Genomic DNA, 18145 nt, shown 5'->3' with positions numbered 1-18145 from the left:
TCACATGTGTGAGCTAGACATGATACTGGAAAGAAGACCTGATATCTTCTTCAGTTGAGACTCACTAGCAAATTTAAATTCCAACTTCAACTCCTTTTACCTTGCCCTCAAAAAAGAGTATGTCACAAAGTTCTACTTGGGTGTGTTCAGGGCGACTCCACAGAGAAGAAACATGTGCTTGAGGAACTGTATGAGTGGGGTATGGGGGAAGCTCTCAGAGAGCAGGTGCAGAGCCAGATGAGCTATCTGTGGCCATCCTTTCCTTTTCTTGGTTTTATTTGGAACAGTCTTTTAAGCAAGTTTCAATTTCTCCATCTGTAAAATAAAGAGTTGCAAATAAGTTATTTAATATTTCCCCAAAACTCTGAAATAACACCTTTTACAATTATTTCAGCCAAGTGGTTGGCTTGCTGAATGAAAAGGTCATTCTGTGGGTCATTCTGCTTTTCTCCAAGTAGCGAGTTCAGCTTCATTTCAGGAGGAGATAATAGGAGGAACACAGCCGTAAGAGAAGGAGACAAAGTAGATCCCATAGTTCTTCTGAGTGAAGAGAGCCTTCTGTAAGTTTTGGAAATTTTCTGGCACTTGAAAACCTTGAGCAAGTTACACTTTTCCCATTTTTTCCTTTATTCTGTGCTCTTTAAAAATGTTCCTTTCCATTTTTTAATTTTTTAAAAAAAATGTTGTTATTTCTGCCACAGCAGATTCTCATTCTTCCCATCAGCTAGCATTCATTTAGTCATGGGCGATTGCTTTCACCACTGTCTGTGTCAAGCTGATGAAAATTACTTGAATTGAAGTCTTGTCTTAATCAACTAATATTGTACCATAATTCAGTTTCAGTTATTGTTTATGAGAATCTTTGAATCATTCTTTTGAAGAAAATTTAGTCAACTTTATAAATTCTGGGTACAGCAACTCGGAAAATCCAAGGAGGTAGTGGTAGCTGCTTGACTGAACAGGCTATTGGATTCCACACCCCATTTCTTCTTCTAGTTCAAATCCAGTTATTTCCCTCCCTACCAGAGTCAGTCCCTCTCTAGAGCTTCACTTTCCTTGGTATTCTAAAGGGCTTTGTAACTAGAATGGCATTGTTTGTTTCTCTTCAAAATAGCAGTTGCCATCAAAATGTTTGGTTCCAGTCATCTGTGCCCTGGTAAACATTGGCTTCACATTGCGTTAGCTATGGGGTTTTCATTGACGTAACATCAGTGAGCAAGGATCCGTCTAAGGTCATTAATTAAATCATTGTTTATAGTCTCAGATTGTTATAGTATGGTGGCAGCATAACATTTATCATCTCAAGTGACATGAGGTCTAAAGCTCTGCCCTTTTGCATATCTTTTTCCCAACGTGGCCAACCTCTTCGGTGAAATGAAGTATCAACATTTAGGGACTAGAGTAGATCCAGGGAGAGACCAAAGAGAAGCCTATTGACTGGGAGCAGCCTGACCACGAAGTGACCCTGAAAAGAAGCAAAATTGGTAGGGCCATCATGTCATTCCTGGGTCAGTGGTCCAAGATCTGCCATCTATGCAGAAGTTCTTTCTTGGAACTGTGGTAGCCATGGAAACAGTTCTCAGCTAGTGGTGCTCAGACAACTTTACTGTGGAAATGGAGAAATGAATATCAGGGGGTACTCATAGTGCTTTACAGAGTTCTCTTTCTCCTCCAATCTACTAGCAAAATATAGAGAAGTCTGGAGCTCATTCATTTGTTTCATTTTATGCATTAAATAGGTCCTATCTAAAGGGAACCAGCCCTAATGAGGCAAAGCAGCATGCTGTTTTAAGTACATTAAAACGATCTCTGCCACTATAGAATTTTTTGTAGAATTTAAAGTGCTGCATCGACATCACTGCTTAGACAAGCAAACTGTGAAAACAGAAGAGAGGCTGGCTAGCCCAGAGATTCTGTTAAGCTATGATGACCTCCTCTAATGTTCTGTGTGCCAAGACTTTAAATAAGCACTGGCTAATTCTTCTTCTTTAAAAAAAAAAAAAATCAGTCAATGGAGTGCTTTCCAGCTGTGCAAATAAAGAAGGTGCTTCGTGTTTGGGTTCTCAACCAATCAGTCATCGTTAAGTCCAATAGAAAAGCCACATACATCTCTTCTCGCTGTCTGCTTAAGCTTATTTATCTCTTTTTGATGGGTTAAGGATCATTCTTTCCTTATTTGAAATAGAACTGGTAGTCTGAGGGTCTGAGCCCTCTTTGGAAGTTTAGGCCCCTGACCTTTTTCCGATAAAAAATACTAGTCTCGCTATACATTCCCAAGTATTATTTTCCCTAAAAGATAGCTTCAGATTTATAAGGCAAGAATGGATATAGGCGAGGGAAGGAGAAAGTTGTCAGTTAAAACATTTTGCTGTTTTAGGATAGGTGAAAGAAGGCAAAAAATAGCAATCATTCAGATACCTTTGTGTAGTTCTTTGTATATGTTCTTTAGAAATGAGGTTTTGAATGTAATGGAGATGGTGATTCTGGTGCTATTGGTAATGGCAAATAAAGATGATGATGACCTGCTTTCTGTGTACCAGAATGGGTACAAAGTGTTTTTGTGTCATACCTCTTTGTGTGTGTGTGTATGGCACTGAGGATTGAACCCAGGGAATTCTACCACTGAGCTATACCCCAAGCCCATTTTATTTTGAAACAAGTTCTTGCTATTTTACTGGTTCTGGTCTTGAACCTGCAATCCTCTTGTCTCAACCTTCCAAGTACTAGGATTATAGGTGTGTGCCACTGCACCTGGATTGTATCATATCTCTGTAGGTTTTTGTCAAAACTCTATGTAGTATGTGTTATAATTATCTTTATTTTCAGAGGAGGAAACCAAGGCTTCAGAAAACTAGCACTTTGCTCCAGGTTAGCAACTAGCAGATGGCAGAATAAGGATTCAGGCCTAGGTGACCCAAACCCTCAGCCTGAACTCTGCACCAGAATGTGAGGTTGCTTCTCTTTAGGGAGAGAAAGTTACGATTCACAGGGGACTCTCAGGTGTCTTCCATAATTAGAGATAATCTTGGAAAAGAAACTCGCAGATGTGAAAGCACTTTGACATGTCATAGCTAATAAAGAACAGAACTGGGATTTATAACCAGCCCCTGTGTTCTAGAATTGGCACTGCTTTGGATTCCATCACTGTGTGGTCCAGTTCCAATTGTGGTCATTAAGGCTCAAAGATAAGATGAAGCCAGTTAGAAGATATGACAAGATGCAGCGGAGGTATAGTCACAGAGCTGCAGATGCGCCACCTTGCCATCATCACTAGCTCCCTAGAGTGCACTTTTAGATTGGTTATTATTTTTATTTCTAAAGTGGAAGTAGAGAGTCAAGTATAGCAATATTCACAGAAAAAGGCTTGTGCCCAAATCAGTCTCAAATTGATTCCCATAGCCTCATTTTTCTACGACCAATACCACAGAGTTCTGGTCCCTGGTTGTCAGTCTCTTCATGGTCAATTCTTACAACCCCAGGGACAGATGCTTTTTGGGTTTCAGGCCTCTTGCTTGTGAAGAGGCCCCTACAAGCCACTTGTTGTGACATTCAAACATATAAGAAGATAGAAAGCTATTTAAAATTTGTACATATTTGTACTTTAATAAATGGCTTTTAGTCACGTGTGTGTGCTTGATATGGCAGAAGAAGATGGGCAATACTGAAAGTCTTGTAAGAATGCTATAGGGGACGCAAACTGGCCAAGTCCTGCCCTCCACTTCCCTGCCCCCGTGGATCTCATTCCTACTTCGGGAACCTGAGAAGGCTGAGACCTGGACACAGGTTCTCTGGTTTTCATCCTACCTTATTTATGAGTTGGAAGAGTCTTTGGAAACATTCAAAAGAGACGTACCCATGACAAAATGGTGGAGAAGGGCCTCCTTACATAAGCCAGAAAGCAGGGTCTACTCACTGAAGATGGACTCCAGAAGACCTTCGATCTGGTCTCATTGCAAAGTGGAGTATTGAATGATGTGTCAGTGGACTGTCTCATGCCAAGGAAACTTTTAAACAGGGGACTCTTGAGGAAATACCAAAGTCAGGGTGGTAATGTCTCCGGAACACAAAGCATCAGGCTACATATGGTTTATCACACAGAGCAGTTGTAATCCAGAGTTCACAGAAGGAACTCTGCAAGGGAATAAGGTAAATAAATTGCTGCTATATAGAAAAATGAGTGGGCCATTTGTAATAGGTGGCTAATTTCAGCATTAATTACTCCTCGGTAATTACCGAATGAGTGCTGATTCTGTTTTCTTACATTGATATATGAAGTCCAAAAAGGCACACTGGAAAAGAGAATAAACATTCAAGAGCTACAATTTAACATTAAAAAGGAGGAAAGTGGCCAGCTCAGAGGATACAGAGCAAAAAGAAGGGAAGTGTCTATGGTTACAGCCAAAGATTCCAGCCCTCAGCAACTTCCTATTATCCATCATCTGCTAACTAAATCCATACATTTGTTAAGTAAAACGTATATGAAAACATTTAGAAACAAAAAAGGTCTCTTTCAGAAAGGTTTTAAATTTTAACTAGTCAGGATCAAGTTTGTGTTAAGCTATACAGCATATGTTATTAATGTTTTATAATTTCAGATTTTCTTACCTTTTATATGTTTATATGCATGGTCTTGGTCCTGAATCTGGAGTAGACCTTTGCTGCTAATTATTGCATATCGCTGGAAACCCCAGAGGACAATTGTGTTTCCCCAGACCCACCCTCAACTTTTCCCAATACACAAATATTCCAGTAGAGAGAAGAGCTCTCAGCAGCCTCTCCTTTCCTAGGAAGAGACAGTGGCATCAGTGGTAGAGAACAAAGGTTTTGGCATCGAAGGAACCTGGATTATATTTGATCTGGGACAAATTACTGAGCTTCTCTTTCTCTCCTACAAAATGATCATTTGAGTTTGTCTGTCCTGAGGCAAAAGTGCAAAAGGGCAAGGTGAATTCCAGAAAGACCTTGTTAATGGATCCTGCATTGTTAAGAGTCCCACATAGCCAGGCGTGGTGGCGCACACGCTTGTAATCCCCACACTTGGGAGGCGGAGACAGGAGGATCGCGCAGGTTCGAAGCCAGCCTCGCTTGTTTAAGAGACCCTGATTCCAAATTAAAAAAAAAATATATATATATATATATACATACATATATATATATATATATATATATATATATATATATATATATATATATAATAGGTCTGAGAGTGTAGCCTGGAGGTAGAAAGGTTTCCAGTACCACCAAAGAAACCAAAATAGTCCCACATAGCCACACACTCCCCATGCTGGGTGGGAACACTGCTCCCCACAGGACAATCACCAACTGTTCCTAACATTTTCAGTGACTGAGAATATAGGAAGCAAGCAAATAAACATCCTGCTGGGTGACTGTTTTGAAGAAGCTGAAGCAGGGTGAATCTAGAGTGAGGGAGTGAGTTCAGACTGGACAGGAAGGACTAATCCCTCCATGCTAAGAAGAAGCCATCTTTGGAATAACTGAATGAGGGCTGTTCCAGACAGCAGATACAGCAAGCGCAAAGGCCCTGAGTGGGAAATTAGCTCAGCATAGGAGAGGAGGAGAAAGACGTCTGAAACAGTGGGCAGGAGGAGGTCAGGAGAATGAGGCGCCCAGGGGCCAAGTCCAGGGCAGGAGGATAATGGAGGTCAAGAATAATAGAGGTCAAAGTAATATGTTTAGACTTTATACTAACTCAAAATAAAAGCTTATTGTGGGGTTATAACCAGAGAGGCAATGGTCTACTCTAAACCTATAGATCATCCATCCCTCCCCACAGTGAAGGACCAAAATGAGAAGCACTGCTGGGGAGACTGTTGCTGTCCTCTTGGCGAGATGTGATGGAATTTGAAAAAGGTGAAGGTAGTAGAGAGAGGGAAACAAATGTTAGTTTTATTTCAGAGACAGGACCCAAGAAACATGCTGGTGAAGGAGATATGAGCAGGGTGAGGAAATGGTGGACATCGGGGATAATTTGTATGCTCTTATCCTAACTGTGCAGTGGTGCCACCTGGGTAAGACCAACTGGGATGGAAGAGACCTAGTGAAGGAAATTGAGAGCTGGCTTTGAATTCACAAGTTTGTAATCCCTGTGGAGGAGTCAGGTGTACTCTGGGCTTATAGCTCTGGAAAGACTGCTTTTTGTAGCTTTCCAGAACTTCAGTTATGATCTAGGAATTTGGGTAAGGATGATTTCTCAGGTCAGTCTCCTTCCCAATGTGAGATTATTTGGATTATTTGCTCTCTCACTCTCTCCTTGTGCTAATGGCCTGTCTCTTTGATCCTTCTTATATTCATTTCCTTTCTTTGTGCTGCTTTGAAAACCTAAACCAGAGAGATTTGTGTGTGTGTGTGTGTGTGTGTGTGTGTGTGTGTGTGTGTGTACTGGGGATGGAACCCAGGGGCATTCTACCTCTGAGGTATGTACCTGTCCCTATTTTATTCTTTTATTTTTTGAAAGAGTCCTCACTAAGTTGCTGAAGCTGGCCATGAGCCTGCAATCATCCTGTCTCAGCCTCTCAAGTACTGGGATTATAAGCATATGCCACCACACCACGGTTAAACTAGACATTTTTAATGTTGGCTTTGAGGATTAAATGCTACAAGAGAGACAATTAAGACAAACTTGTAGTAATCCCAGTACTTAGAGGACTGAGACAGGAGGATCCCAGGTCAGCCTCAGCAACTTAGTGAGACTTTCAATAACTTATGAAGACCCTGTATCAAAATAAAAAAGACCGGTTGTGTAGCTCAGAGTTCAATCCTAGTACAAGAAGAAGAAGGAAAAAAAAAAAAAAAAGGACAAACTTCCAAACTTCCAAGAGATTCTGTTTTACAGTGTACTTGGCATAGGATTCCAAATATAGGAATGGCTCTCCAATGCAAAGCACTCATTTAAACACCCTCATCCAGAACTAGCCAACCATCTCTTCTTATTACCAACGTGGAGAACACCCCGCTTAGCTTGTCCTCCATGTCGAGACTCTTCACCTGAAACCAAAGGTTTACGTAGTAAAGAAGAGAAAAAAATATTTTTTTCTTATTCAAATACAGATGTATATACCATGCAGGAAGTGATGATCTGGGTGGGTGTGGGATGTTTCCTGTCTGCAGTAATCCTCTTTGAAACCTCTCTTTCCCTCCATGATTAAAAGAGGGACCACAGAGGAGCACTGTGGGGTCTCCAAGGAAGCACTCACAGGCCCTTCTTTCCCTGGGTCCCTACCTAGAGCATATACTCATAGAATCTTGGGGCCCTGCTTCCCAGGGCATGGGCAGGCAGGAGTGATAATGCATGCTAATTAGCAGTATGCAGAGCTGTCATCAGGAACTCTGAAGCCACATGGTCCCAACCTGTTTGAGGTTGGCACACCAAATTCAAACCAGCTGGCCTTTGTATAGAAATGCTCTGGGAGGGTCCTGACCCTTCTTGGACAACAGCAGGGCTGGTGTTTGCTTTATCCAAGCCTCAATTTAGACACAAAGAGATTCTATCAATGCTATAGCAAGTGCTGTGGCTGATCTGGCCTCAGAGACACACAGCCCTTTCTCTCTCATGTGTTTGGTAAGTAGGAGTGCTTATGAGCTTATGGCTCTTGTTTAGCAGCTGGAAGAAATGACATGAATCTGGGTTCTTCCAGTGTTCCCCTGCTTAAGACCCTTCCACGAGCACCTGCCTTTAGGGTGAGCCTCAACCCTTTCCCAAACTCTGCTGTGCCAGTCCCCTGTTCATTCTCTGATCTTAGCACACCCTGTTAGGCCAACTCCTCAGCTGCAGCCATTTTGAGCTATTTTAAGTTCCTAGAAGGGCTCCCATCCTCTCTGATCTTGGGTCTTCACATAACCCCCTTGCTTTGCTGGACATACTCCTCCACCTTCAGCTTTCAGCCTCAGTGGCCCTGGCCCAGGGTAACCAAGTTTAATTGGCTGTCCCTGCCATGTTGTCTAGATCTGTGCCAATTGTGTTATTTTCTGATGGTTCACGCAAATCTGTCAGGGGCCCCACTCCTCCAGTGCTAGGCAACAGGAAAGTGTTCTGCAAATGTTTGAAAGAAGGACTCCCCTCTGGGGATTCAGGCCTGTGCTCAGTTCCCCTTTCCCTTCTAACATTCTAGCCCATGGCAAAGCCCATAGGACCCCAAATTAGATAACAACATATCAGGGACCTGCCACTCAAGATCAAGGGCATCATCATCCATCAAAGAATAGCTTTTTTCTAAAGTTTTCTGTGAATTAGAAACTGTGTCTACCCAGCATATCAAAGGCAGGGTCTTTGGACCCCTTTCAGGGTTTAAGCTGGAATTTGATCTGCAAACATACAAAGGGCACAACCCAGCTTATGAAGCTGACTCATAAGCCTGGGCTCACTCTCTATATTTGCTACTCTATGCCTGAAGATGGGCACAGTAATCCTTGCTGTCAGGAATAAATGAGACAATGATTATCTGATGTTTAGCAAATGTTGTGGCATTTCATAAGCAACTCAAAAATTAATCGTAACTGTTATTCTTAAAATTATGAACATGAGCTAGCCTTTAGTGACCTGTGTTCCGGCCAGCATTCTTGCAGCTATAATCTTAAATTTGGCCACATAACCTAGAGGAAAGAGGATTTATTTTCTTATGGTTTAGGGTTCAGTCCATGTGAGGCTGGGGACTTAGGATCTCATAGTATGGCAGGGGGGGTGTAGGGAGTGGGAGAGCACATGGGCCCTGCTCCTCGCATTACAGAGTCCAGAAGCAGGAGAGGGAGTAGGGGAAGTAGGAGCCATGTAGGAGCCCCAGGGCTGCATCTCTAGGGATCCACCTCTCCAGCCACACCCAGGTAAATCCATCACAATGGGTTTATCTACTGATGGGATTACAGCCCTCATGACTCAACTGTATAAACCCTGAATATTAATAAATGAGCCCTATAGGTGACATTTTATATCTAACTATAACAATGTAGCTTATAGTTTTCCTCTTGGAAGTAAGTTCACTGATGTAAAAAAAATGACAAAATGATATATAAAGCAGCCCCTAGTTCATCTGTGGAAATATATAAATATATACTTATATATATTTAAGATTACATATGTATTAGATAGTGAGATATTCCATATACACATACATAAATTACATATATGTGTATATATAAATTATATATGTGTGTTATATATACATATATGTAAATGAATATATTTCCCAAAGAGTTATCAGAGAATTTCTCTGGGAGGTGGATTTCAAGTTGATTTAATTTTTTTACTTTTGCTTGAGTGCATTCTATCACATAAGCATACTACTTATAAAAAAATAGTGGTAGAGATCTAACACTTACAAAAATATCAATGAAGCCAGGCATGGTGGCACACACCTATAATGCCTAGACCTGGGAGACTGGCACAAGAGGATCACAGATTTGCGGCCAACCTCAGCAACTTAGTGGAGCCCTTAGAACTTAGTGAGACCTGGTTTCAAAATAGAGAATAAAATAAAATAGGGCTGGGGTGTAGCTTAGAGACTAAAAGGTAGAATGCCCTAGGGTGAATCTCCAGTACCATACACACTCACAAAGCAGACAACTATGAGCTGGAGGGCACAGAGCCCACCCTGGTGTGCTCTCCACAGCAGGCGTTCCTGTGTGGTACTAACTGTGTCCTCTCTTGGCTCCTGGCAGGATTTTTCACCCAGATCTCTACCTTGGCTGATGTGCAGGAAAATGTCATGGAATACCTCCATGTGCTTAGCAGACCCAAGGTGATCGACCAGGAGCATGATGTGGTGTGGACTGAAGCTTACATCGACAGCACTGTGAGTTCACGGGCTCGGGGAACCAGCTGGGGTTTATCATCATCCCCCATTTGAGAGTTTTCCTCTGTTAGTTCCAGAGATGAGCAATCCTATCACTCTTCTTCAGTTATGGGATTCAATAACATTTTTCTTGATTTTATATTCGGTTTGTGTTGGTGGCCATTGGCAGGCAAGGTTGGTAGCAAATGTCACATGTAGGATGGGCTTTCAACAGGTGTCTGATCAGCTAAAATATATTTACTTTTTGCTGTGTCTTCTCTAGTTCCCTTTCTCCCTCTTTCCACATTGTTTTCACATTCTTTCAGTGAAGCAGTTGTTCCAGTCATGCTCGGTCCTCACTACACATGAGACACGGTCCTGGTGATGGGTTTTTAAGTCTTGATTGGAAATGTAACTGCACCTTGGCTCTCATAACAAACTGCAGCCACTATACATGTTGTGGCTGCATTTTCCTCCCACGTACGAGTGAGGACATGCTTCAGTGGCGGTTTTAAGGGCACTGAGTGAACTTCAGTCCTTGGAAAGCCAAATTTGGACTGAAGATTGCACTGTAGAAGTAGTTTCACGGGAGGTGCTTTGCTCTGTGTTGCTGGTGTTATTTCAGGGTGATTTTTCATAGTGATAATGAGTCTGATGGGAGTGCTGTTGTTCACTTACTGATTGGAAATGTTCTCCTAAGACCTCTCTGCCATCATTTTTGTGGGGATTAACATCACATTAATCACTGGAACCCAGATGCAGCTGTCCTCTAGAGCCGTCTCTGTGGCTGCCCAGGGCCAGATTTCCTCTCCCTCTGCTCCCACATTCTTCCCTCCTGCATTTCTAGTAGCTGCAGGCAAATACAGAGCAGGGATGATGTATGGGAACCTTTTGGGGGGACACCCGGGCCATAGCAGATCTTCTCTTCTCAGCCTTAACATATACAGTATGACCACAGAGAAAATAACTTGTCTCCTGGTCAAGCAGAGCTACCCTAACAGATGTGGTGGCACATACCTATAATCCCAATACTTGGGAGGCTGAGACAGGAGTATCACAGGTTCAAGGCCAGCCTCAGCAACTTAGAGAGAACCTTACCAACTTAACAAGACCCTGTTTTAAAATAATAATAATAATAATTATTATTATTATTATAACAATAATAAAAATAGGCTGGGGATATACCTTTATATCCCTGGGTCTATTTTCAGTACCAAAATAGAAGGGGTGCCCTTTCCCCAGGGAAAGGCACTTGGATATAGGTGGCTATGGAGCTGAGGCTTATGACTCTGGAGACCTTGGGCTTTTATCAATTTGAAAATCTGATCCCAGTTTGATTCTTACACCTGAAAAAATAATACTAAGCGCCATCATTTGTATTTGTCTTGTATGACCAGTAATCATAAGAGCAACAACTATAATATTGTCATGTCTTCTTACATGTGGTTAACTAAGGCAGAGAAGTCAGGAGGAAGAGGCGTATGGTACTGAAGCCACCAAATCTCGCCCAGTGGTTTTGTGAGCCAACCTCAAACATCAGTTTGATCAGTCATTTTATTTGCTTCAACAGTATAAAAAAGCACAAGGATAGAGTTTCTAAAATTGAAACATTATGGTGTTAGAACGTAAAGAGACAGAACATAAAGGCCTCAGAATAAGTCCACATGCATATAGGGACTTAGGATAAAGGCAGCATCTCACATGAGCAAGCCTCAGTGGACTTTGCGATAAATGACTTTGTGAAAACCAAGTAGCCAGTTAGAAAAATGAAGTTAGCTCTAATAGTCACAGAAAATCCAAAAAAGAAATACCAATGGATTGGAATTATAAGTTTTAAAAAGTGAAACCATACAAATACTATAAGAAAATCTTGGTAAATTTCTTCCTGGATTCAGGAAGGGGCTTTTTAACAATGTCTAAAATTAATAGACAAGAGAAATAAAGATTAAATTGACTACTTTTAAGCAAAAACACACAAAAAAAGTTTTGCCAGTGAAGAAACATCATACAGAGAAAAGGGAGAAACATTTGGAATTTACATCGCATATGAGAAATTAACAATCCTAATATATAAAGAACTTTTAAAATTTGAAGGATATCCCCTCCAAATTTCTATAGAAAATAATGAGCAACAGATATTAACAGTTCATGAAAAATAATAAAACTGTTTTTAAATATATGGAAACATGTAATTTTGTTCATGGTAAGAAAAATTAAATTTATACTGTAGTGAGATAGCATTTCTCACCCAGAAGAGTGGCAGAAATCCAAAGCTTCCCCATGCACTCTGTGTGGGGCTGCAGAACTGGGGGCTTTGCACACTGTGGGGGAATGCGGAGTGAGGCAGCCTCTATGGGGCATTCACATTCACTCTTTGCCCCAGAAAATCCCACTTGGAATTAACCTTGAAGACGAACCTCCAACAACACAAAAATACATCTGCATAGGGTTGTTCACTGCAGAATTTGCTTGTAATTTCAAAATACTGTAAATTATCTAAATACTAAAATATAAGAGGTTGTTTGGATAAGCCATGGGATGGTTTCAGTGGTTTTAATAAAGTCAGTGTTAAGAAGAAGAATGATAGCCGGGCGTGGTGGCGCACGCTTGTAATCCCAGCATTCGGGAGGCTGAGACCAGAGGATCGCGGTTCGGGGACAGCCTCAGCTACTTAGTGAGGCCCTCCGCAACTCAGTGAGACCCGGTTTCAAAATAAAGAATAAAAAATAGGGCAGGGGGTGTAGCTCGGAGGTCAAATGCCCCTGGGTTCCACCCCCAGACCCACAAAAAAAAAAAAAAAGAAGAAGAATGAGAATCATCTCTGTTAGCTGGCATAGAATGATTTCCAGGATATACAGATAGCAGAATGACTGGTGCAAAAGGAAATACAGCAGGGCTGCCTTTTGTGTAAGACAGGAGAGTGCATGAAAAGCTGCACATGCAGCTGCTTATTTTCACAGAAACACAGATAGGATAAATCAAAAGTCAAAGGAAGTGGGAGGAATGCAGAAGAGAAGGAATTGGGGAGAGTGACATCACTCTGCCTTTCTGCCTAGTTTTGACTTCTGAAAACGTGTCTTCTGTGTATTAAACAATTAAAATTAGATCAGCAAAAATGAAGGAAAAACTAAAAGTGAATGGAAACAGGAACAAACAAATACAACTTCAAGTGAATAAAAGAAAAACAACCCTTCAAATTAATCATTAACATGTAGTAATACACAATATTGAAATTTGAAAACAATACTTCCACTATATACTCCTCAGTCAATGGAGGAAGAAAAAAATTACAAATAAAAGTAAAACTGCTTTGGTATCATTTGTGGTAATATGGATATAGCAATTGTGAATTTTATTTTGTGTGTTGGGATTGAATACCAGCTCAATCCTCCTGTTTCTGCCTCCCAAGCGCGGGGATTACAAACGTGCGCCACCACGGCTGGCTACAAAGTGGATTATGAAGAAGTGGGTGGGATGAGTGTAGCACACACCATGGTACTGACTGCTGTGAGTGGAGGGAGGGAGGGATGGAGTTGGAAAATCAGCAAAAACTAGTTTAGGGCAAAAGCTACTAGTGGGTTGTAAACCTGGGGGAAATGGTAACGATGAACAGGAGATTTCTATGGTCTTAAAGTGCTTTCCCAGAGACTTTTGATTAGTCAAGAAGGGAATAAAACAGAACAGTACAGGAAGATACTATCTGCACTGTCAAGTACCTATAGTGTAGGAGAATCCTAACAACATGTGAGCAGATCATCAAAATTAACATCTCCAATGAGAAGCAGATGGACATTGTAAGCCTGCAGAAAAGGGAATATCACACATATGTAGTATCCTGGCTGGAGTCACTTAACCTGCAGGTCATGGCGAACATAAGCCTATGAAGAGGATAGAGCTTTCTATTAACTTGATGTCTTGTTTGAGATAATGTTAATCACTTGAATCAATTATTGTATCCATTTAATTTTAAACATACATAGGTCTGTGCATGGGTAGGAATAATTAACAAAGAAAAAGAACCTAATGCCTCTCAAACTTTTCCACTAAATACCCTTGACAGCAAGAGGCGAGGCAGGTGGTGTGGGGCCTCTCTGGACATGCAGTTGCAGAAGAAATGCCTCTGAATCTCAGGTTTTGGTTAAGCCTTTACATGATATTTATATTCTGCTGCAATCTATCACCTTTGCTTACTTTTAAGTAAAATAATGTTTGGACCTGGGTGGCTGGGTTAGTTTCTGTTTCCTGGTCCACTGTCTCTTGGTAGTTTGAGGGATCATAATGGAGAATGACTTTCCTGGACACAGAATAACCACTAACTGGTGTGTGAGTCATTGGTATTCCCAGCTAGAATTCCTGACCCACTCCTGTAAGGTGGCTCAGCTTCACCTAGAGATCTAGGCTTATTCTCCATTCCCAGGTGACAAATCACACACTTGGTGGTGTAAGATAACACAGTTTGCTATCTCAAGGGCCAGGAGTCTCAGCACAGGGTAGCTCAGTCCTCAGTTCAAGGGGCTGCAGTTAAGTATCAGCTACACTACAGGTCTCATCTGCAATTCAGACTTCTTGTCTAAGCTCATTCAGGTTATTGGCAGAATTCAGATTTTTGCAGCTGTGGGACTCATGTCCCATTTTCTGGTTCACTGGGGACCACTCTCATATGTCGCCTGCAGTTACTCCCCACATGATCACTGGTTTGCTTCTAAACTGGCCAGAATATCCCTCTCTCATGCTTCATCTTCTCTTAAAGGTTGCTTTCATTAGGTCAGGCCTACCCTGGCTAATCATTCTTTTAGCTAACTCAAAGTCAGCTGATGGGTATTATAATCATAGGAGTGGTAACCATCATGCACTGAAGAAGAGGGGACTTTATAAGATTGTACTTGTTGGGGGCAGAAATTTGGGTGGCCATTTTCAAATGTTACCTAACAGAACAGCTTCTGACCACATGTTCTTGTCCAGAGAGGTAGATAATGCCAGAAAAAAACGTAACCATACCTCTTCATGAAAACTCTCTTCTCAGAGAGAGGTTTAGAGCAGCTGTGTATATTCTTCCTCAGAATAGTTTTGCACACCCCTAATATTGCCAGGAGTCTATTTCTCTTTATTATTTTATAGTCTAAAAATGACTTTAACTCCTTCAGGATCAGAAGACTTGTGCTGCTGCTGACTTATTTCTACCAAATATTAAGAAATTAGGCATTTGTGGATTGTCTAATAAATTCAGATTCTGATCCCATAAGTTTGCACAATATGTTCTTTTTTTTTTTTTTGGTGGTACTGGGGTTCCTGGAAGCCCTTCTACCTCCAGGCTATACTCCCAGATCTATTTTATATTTTTATTTAGAAACAGGGTCTCCTAAGCCAGCACGCGTGGCTGGCTTCGAACCTGCGCCATCGTCCTGTCTCTGCCTCCCAAGCGCGGGGATTACAAGCGTGCGCCTCCACGCCTGGCCTTCACAATATGTTCTTAAATCTTCTTTCTCCTTAGTTATCTGAGTGAAGGCAAAAGGTATTCCTACTTGCTTGACTCATTGGTTTTTATGGTTGGAAATTTAGCAGCAACAAATATAATTGGCTTAATATGTAAATGGATAGATTAAAAGGACCTGTGGGTACAGTGCTTTTCATTTTCAATGAGTGACATATCAATTCATACTGTTTTGGGTCTGGATAAGTTCAACATAAAAGCAGAATTGTGAAAAGGAGCTGAGTTTGGATTCTTGCACATCAGAGCCAAAAGTTGTACTTGACCAATGCTGATTCTAGAATCAAACTGACAAAGCTTCCTTTCAGGGCCCATCCATCCTTCCAGATTGTTGCTAGCAGTCTGATTAAATATTCTGTTTCTGGCTTGGCTGTTCTATTCAATTTGCTCTTGTAGTGAAGACCAAATAAATGAATTAATGTTAACAACATTAATTATGTTTAATCTAATAAGATCTCATGTATTAATTGAGAAACAGCAAACACCAGAATTCTGAAATTCATAGCCTTCTCATCTGCATACAAATCATGCACAGTCATTATCTCTTAGGTGCCGAGCAAAAAAAAAAAAAAAAGTCATTAACAATGGAATTTGTTCCATTTTGTAAGCAAATGACTTGGTATTTGCAGTTGGGTCTCAGTCAGCTTGGGAATGCTTCTCCAACTTGCTGTGAAGCTGTTTTAAACCAAAGCAGCATCAGCAACCCTGATCAAGCCTCCAGGGGAGTTTGCACAGACCACAGTGCTACACAGAAGGGAAGCAAAGAAATCTTCTAGAAACAGTGGGGATGTGACCATTTAAAATAATGAGAATTCATTACCGAGCCTTCCTGCCCCTCCCATTTGCTGGTAATGCAATTCAGTATGCAATTTGTAGGAACTTTCAAATCAATTTAGTTGCATTTGCAAATTGAACCTGTATCCTTCCTCCTCACCCCCTACTAAGTCCAACTTGGAGAGAATGCTTTGCATTTGATAAATTGCACATTTGTTTCCATTCCCCATCTAGGAACAGCACCTAGGCCATTTAGGAGTCATTTGGGTGATTGCTTTAAGCTCCAACCTCTTACCGCCTAAAAACAATTACTCAGGGAGTTGAAGCCATCACAGAGAAGTTGTTGGGGATAGGAAACTGAATTTACAGTATTTCCCCCAAGATGCCACTGCATATCAAAGAGGTTCCAATTGTCAAAACAAAAGACACACGTAAAGAGAAACATAAACAGTCCTGCTGGGCTGTGGAACAGATAATGCCATCTGCATTGCATGGCATGGAGGAAACTGATTATGTAGGGACCTCTATTTCATAGCAGATGGGTTCATTAAATTTAATAGCCTCCAGAGCCTTTAGAAACCGTGTTAAAAGCATGTGAAGCATGCTGTGACACTTCACTTCTGCCCCACAGTCATTATAACTCTGGCACAGACTATAAATATTACAGTACTTTATTTCTATTGAAATAGATTACTATTATAATTATTATTTTTTGGCTAGGAGATGCTGATGTTGAAAATAGGAATACATTCCTGGTTTGGGGTACTGTTTATATCCATCCAAATATTTTCTTCTTTCGTGTCATGCTAGCTTTCTCTATTAAATAGTTTTTCACTCATTTGGAGCTCAACCTTTCTACTAGTTTTCTTGCTATTGGTGTGATTAAGCTACAAATTAATGGAATAAAAGTGCTTTCTTCTGAAAATATGTCCTAAGCCTGTATGTGGGCAATTGTTAATTGGTATAAAAGCTTACGGATGAGCATGACAAGAGATTTCTAAATTTCAAGTATTGTTGGTTCTGCTTTTAGGGTTCAGTGATTTGCAAGGGTCTCTAATGAATGACCAGCCCCTATTCTCTTCCATATAGACATGGGTAAGACCATTAAACTTGGATAATCAGGTAGCATAATGGATTGTTCACCAGTCTTGTTTTACAAGTGACAACTCCCAACTCAAAGCTGCAAAAGTCAAAAAGGGAATGTACTGACTCTTAGAACAGGATGGAGTATGAAAGATTTTCATCCTGTATTATTTTGATTTGTTCCTTGACTCTTGCTGGATTTATTTCTAGGCAGGCTCTCTTTACCTGGTAGCAAAGATGATCTCTACTAGCAACTGATTTCTTTGATGTTTATAAATCCTCTCTCTTCCAGGGTCCATATCAAGCCTATAGTATATAGGCCTATTTAGTTCACAGCTTCATACCGAGAGGTGAGATGAAACTATGAAAGAAAACTGACACGGGGAGGGCTAACAAGTATTAGAGTCCTTATTTTTTTATTTTTTAATGATACTTTATAAATATAGATAGTAGTATAATTCATTGTGATATATTTATAATTCCTGTAAAATAATTTGCCAATTTCGTTCCCCAGTACTTCCACTTTCCCTCTCCTTCCCCTTCCTTTTGATCCCTTGACTCTAGTCCAGTGGTCTCACTTCAATTTTCATGATATCTTTTTTCTCCCCCTTTTTTCTCCCCAGCTCGATATATGACAGAAAACATAACTGTTGACTTTCTGAGTCTGCTTTATCTCACTTAATATGTTGTTCTCCCCTTCCATCTGCTTTTTTGCAAGTGACATAATTTTAGGGTTCTTAAGAGCTGAATAAAGCTCCATTGTGAACTGGGCATGGTGGCAAATGCTTGTACCACCAGTAATTCAGAGGCTGAGTCATGATGATTGCAAGTTCCTGGCCAGCCTCAGCAACTTAGCAAGATCCTCTTTGTGAGGCCTTACTAAGGTCTTACAAGTGAGACACTGCTGCAAAACTAAATAGGTATGGGGGTGGTAAAATAGGGCAATCTCAGAGAGAGAATGCCCCTTGGTTCAATCCCCAGAACCACACACACACACACACACACACACACACAC

General features: G+C 40.9%; 1 protein-coding gene across 1 annotated transcript in view; it reads left to right on the top strand.

Moving 5' to 3' along the window:
- The window catches only part of CACNA2D3 (calcium voltage-gated channel auxiliary subunit alpha2delta 3), a gene marked incomplete at both ends in the record, with an annotated part of 933053 nt that overhangs the window by 606075 nt on the left and 308833 nt on the right, over positions 1-18145 (top strand). The window contains one exon of the mRNA XM_080715370.1: positions 9673-9806. Within this exon, the coding sequence (XP_080571496.1) occupies positions 9673-9806 (134 nt within the window). The remainder of the gene's footprint in view (positions 1-9672; positions 9807-18145) is intronic.

Source organism: Muscardinus avellanarius (assembly GCF_963383645.1).
Source record: "Muscardinus avellanarius genome assembly, chromosome: 18".
NCBI classification, from domain to species: domain Eukaryota; kingdom Metazoa; phylum Chordata; class Mammalia; order Rodentia; family Gliridae; genus Muscardinus; species Muscardinus avellanarius.
Note: the sequence above shows the minus strand (reverse complement) of the source record. Positions and strands in the feature narration are given on the sequence as shown.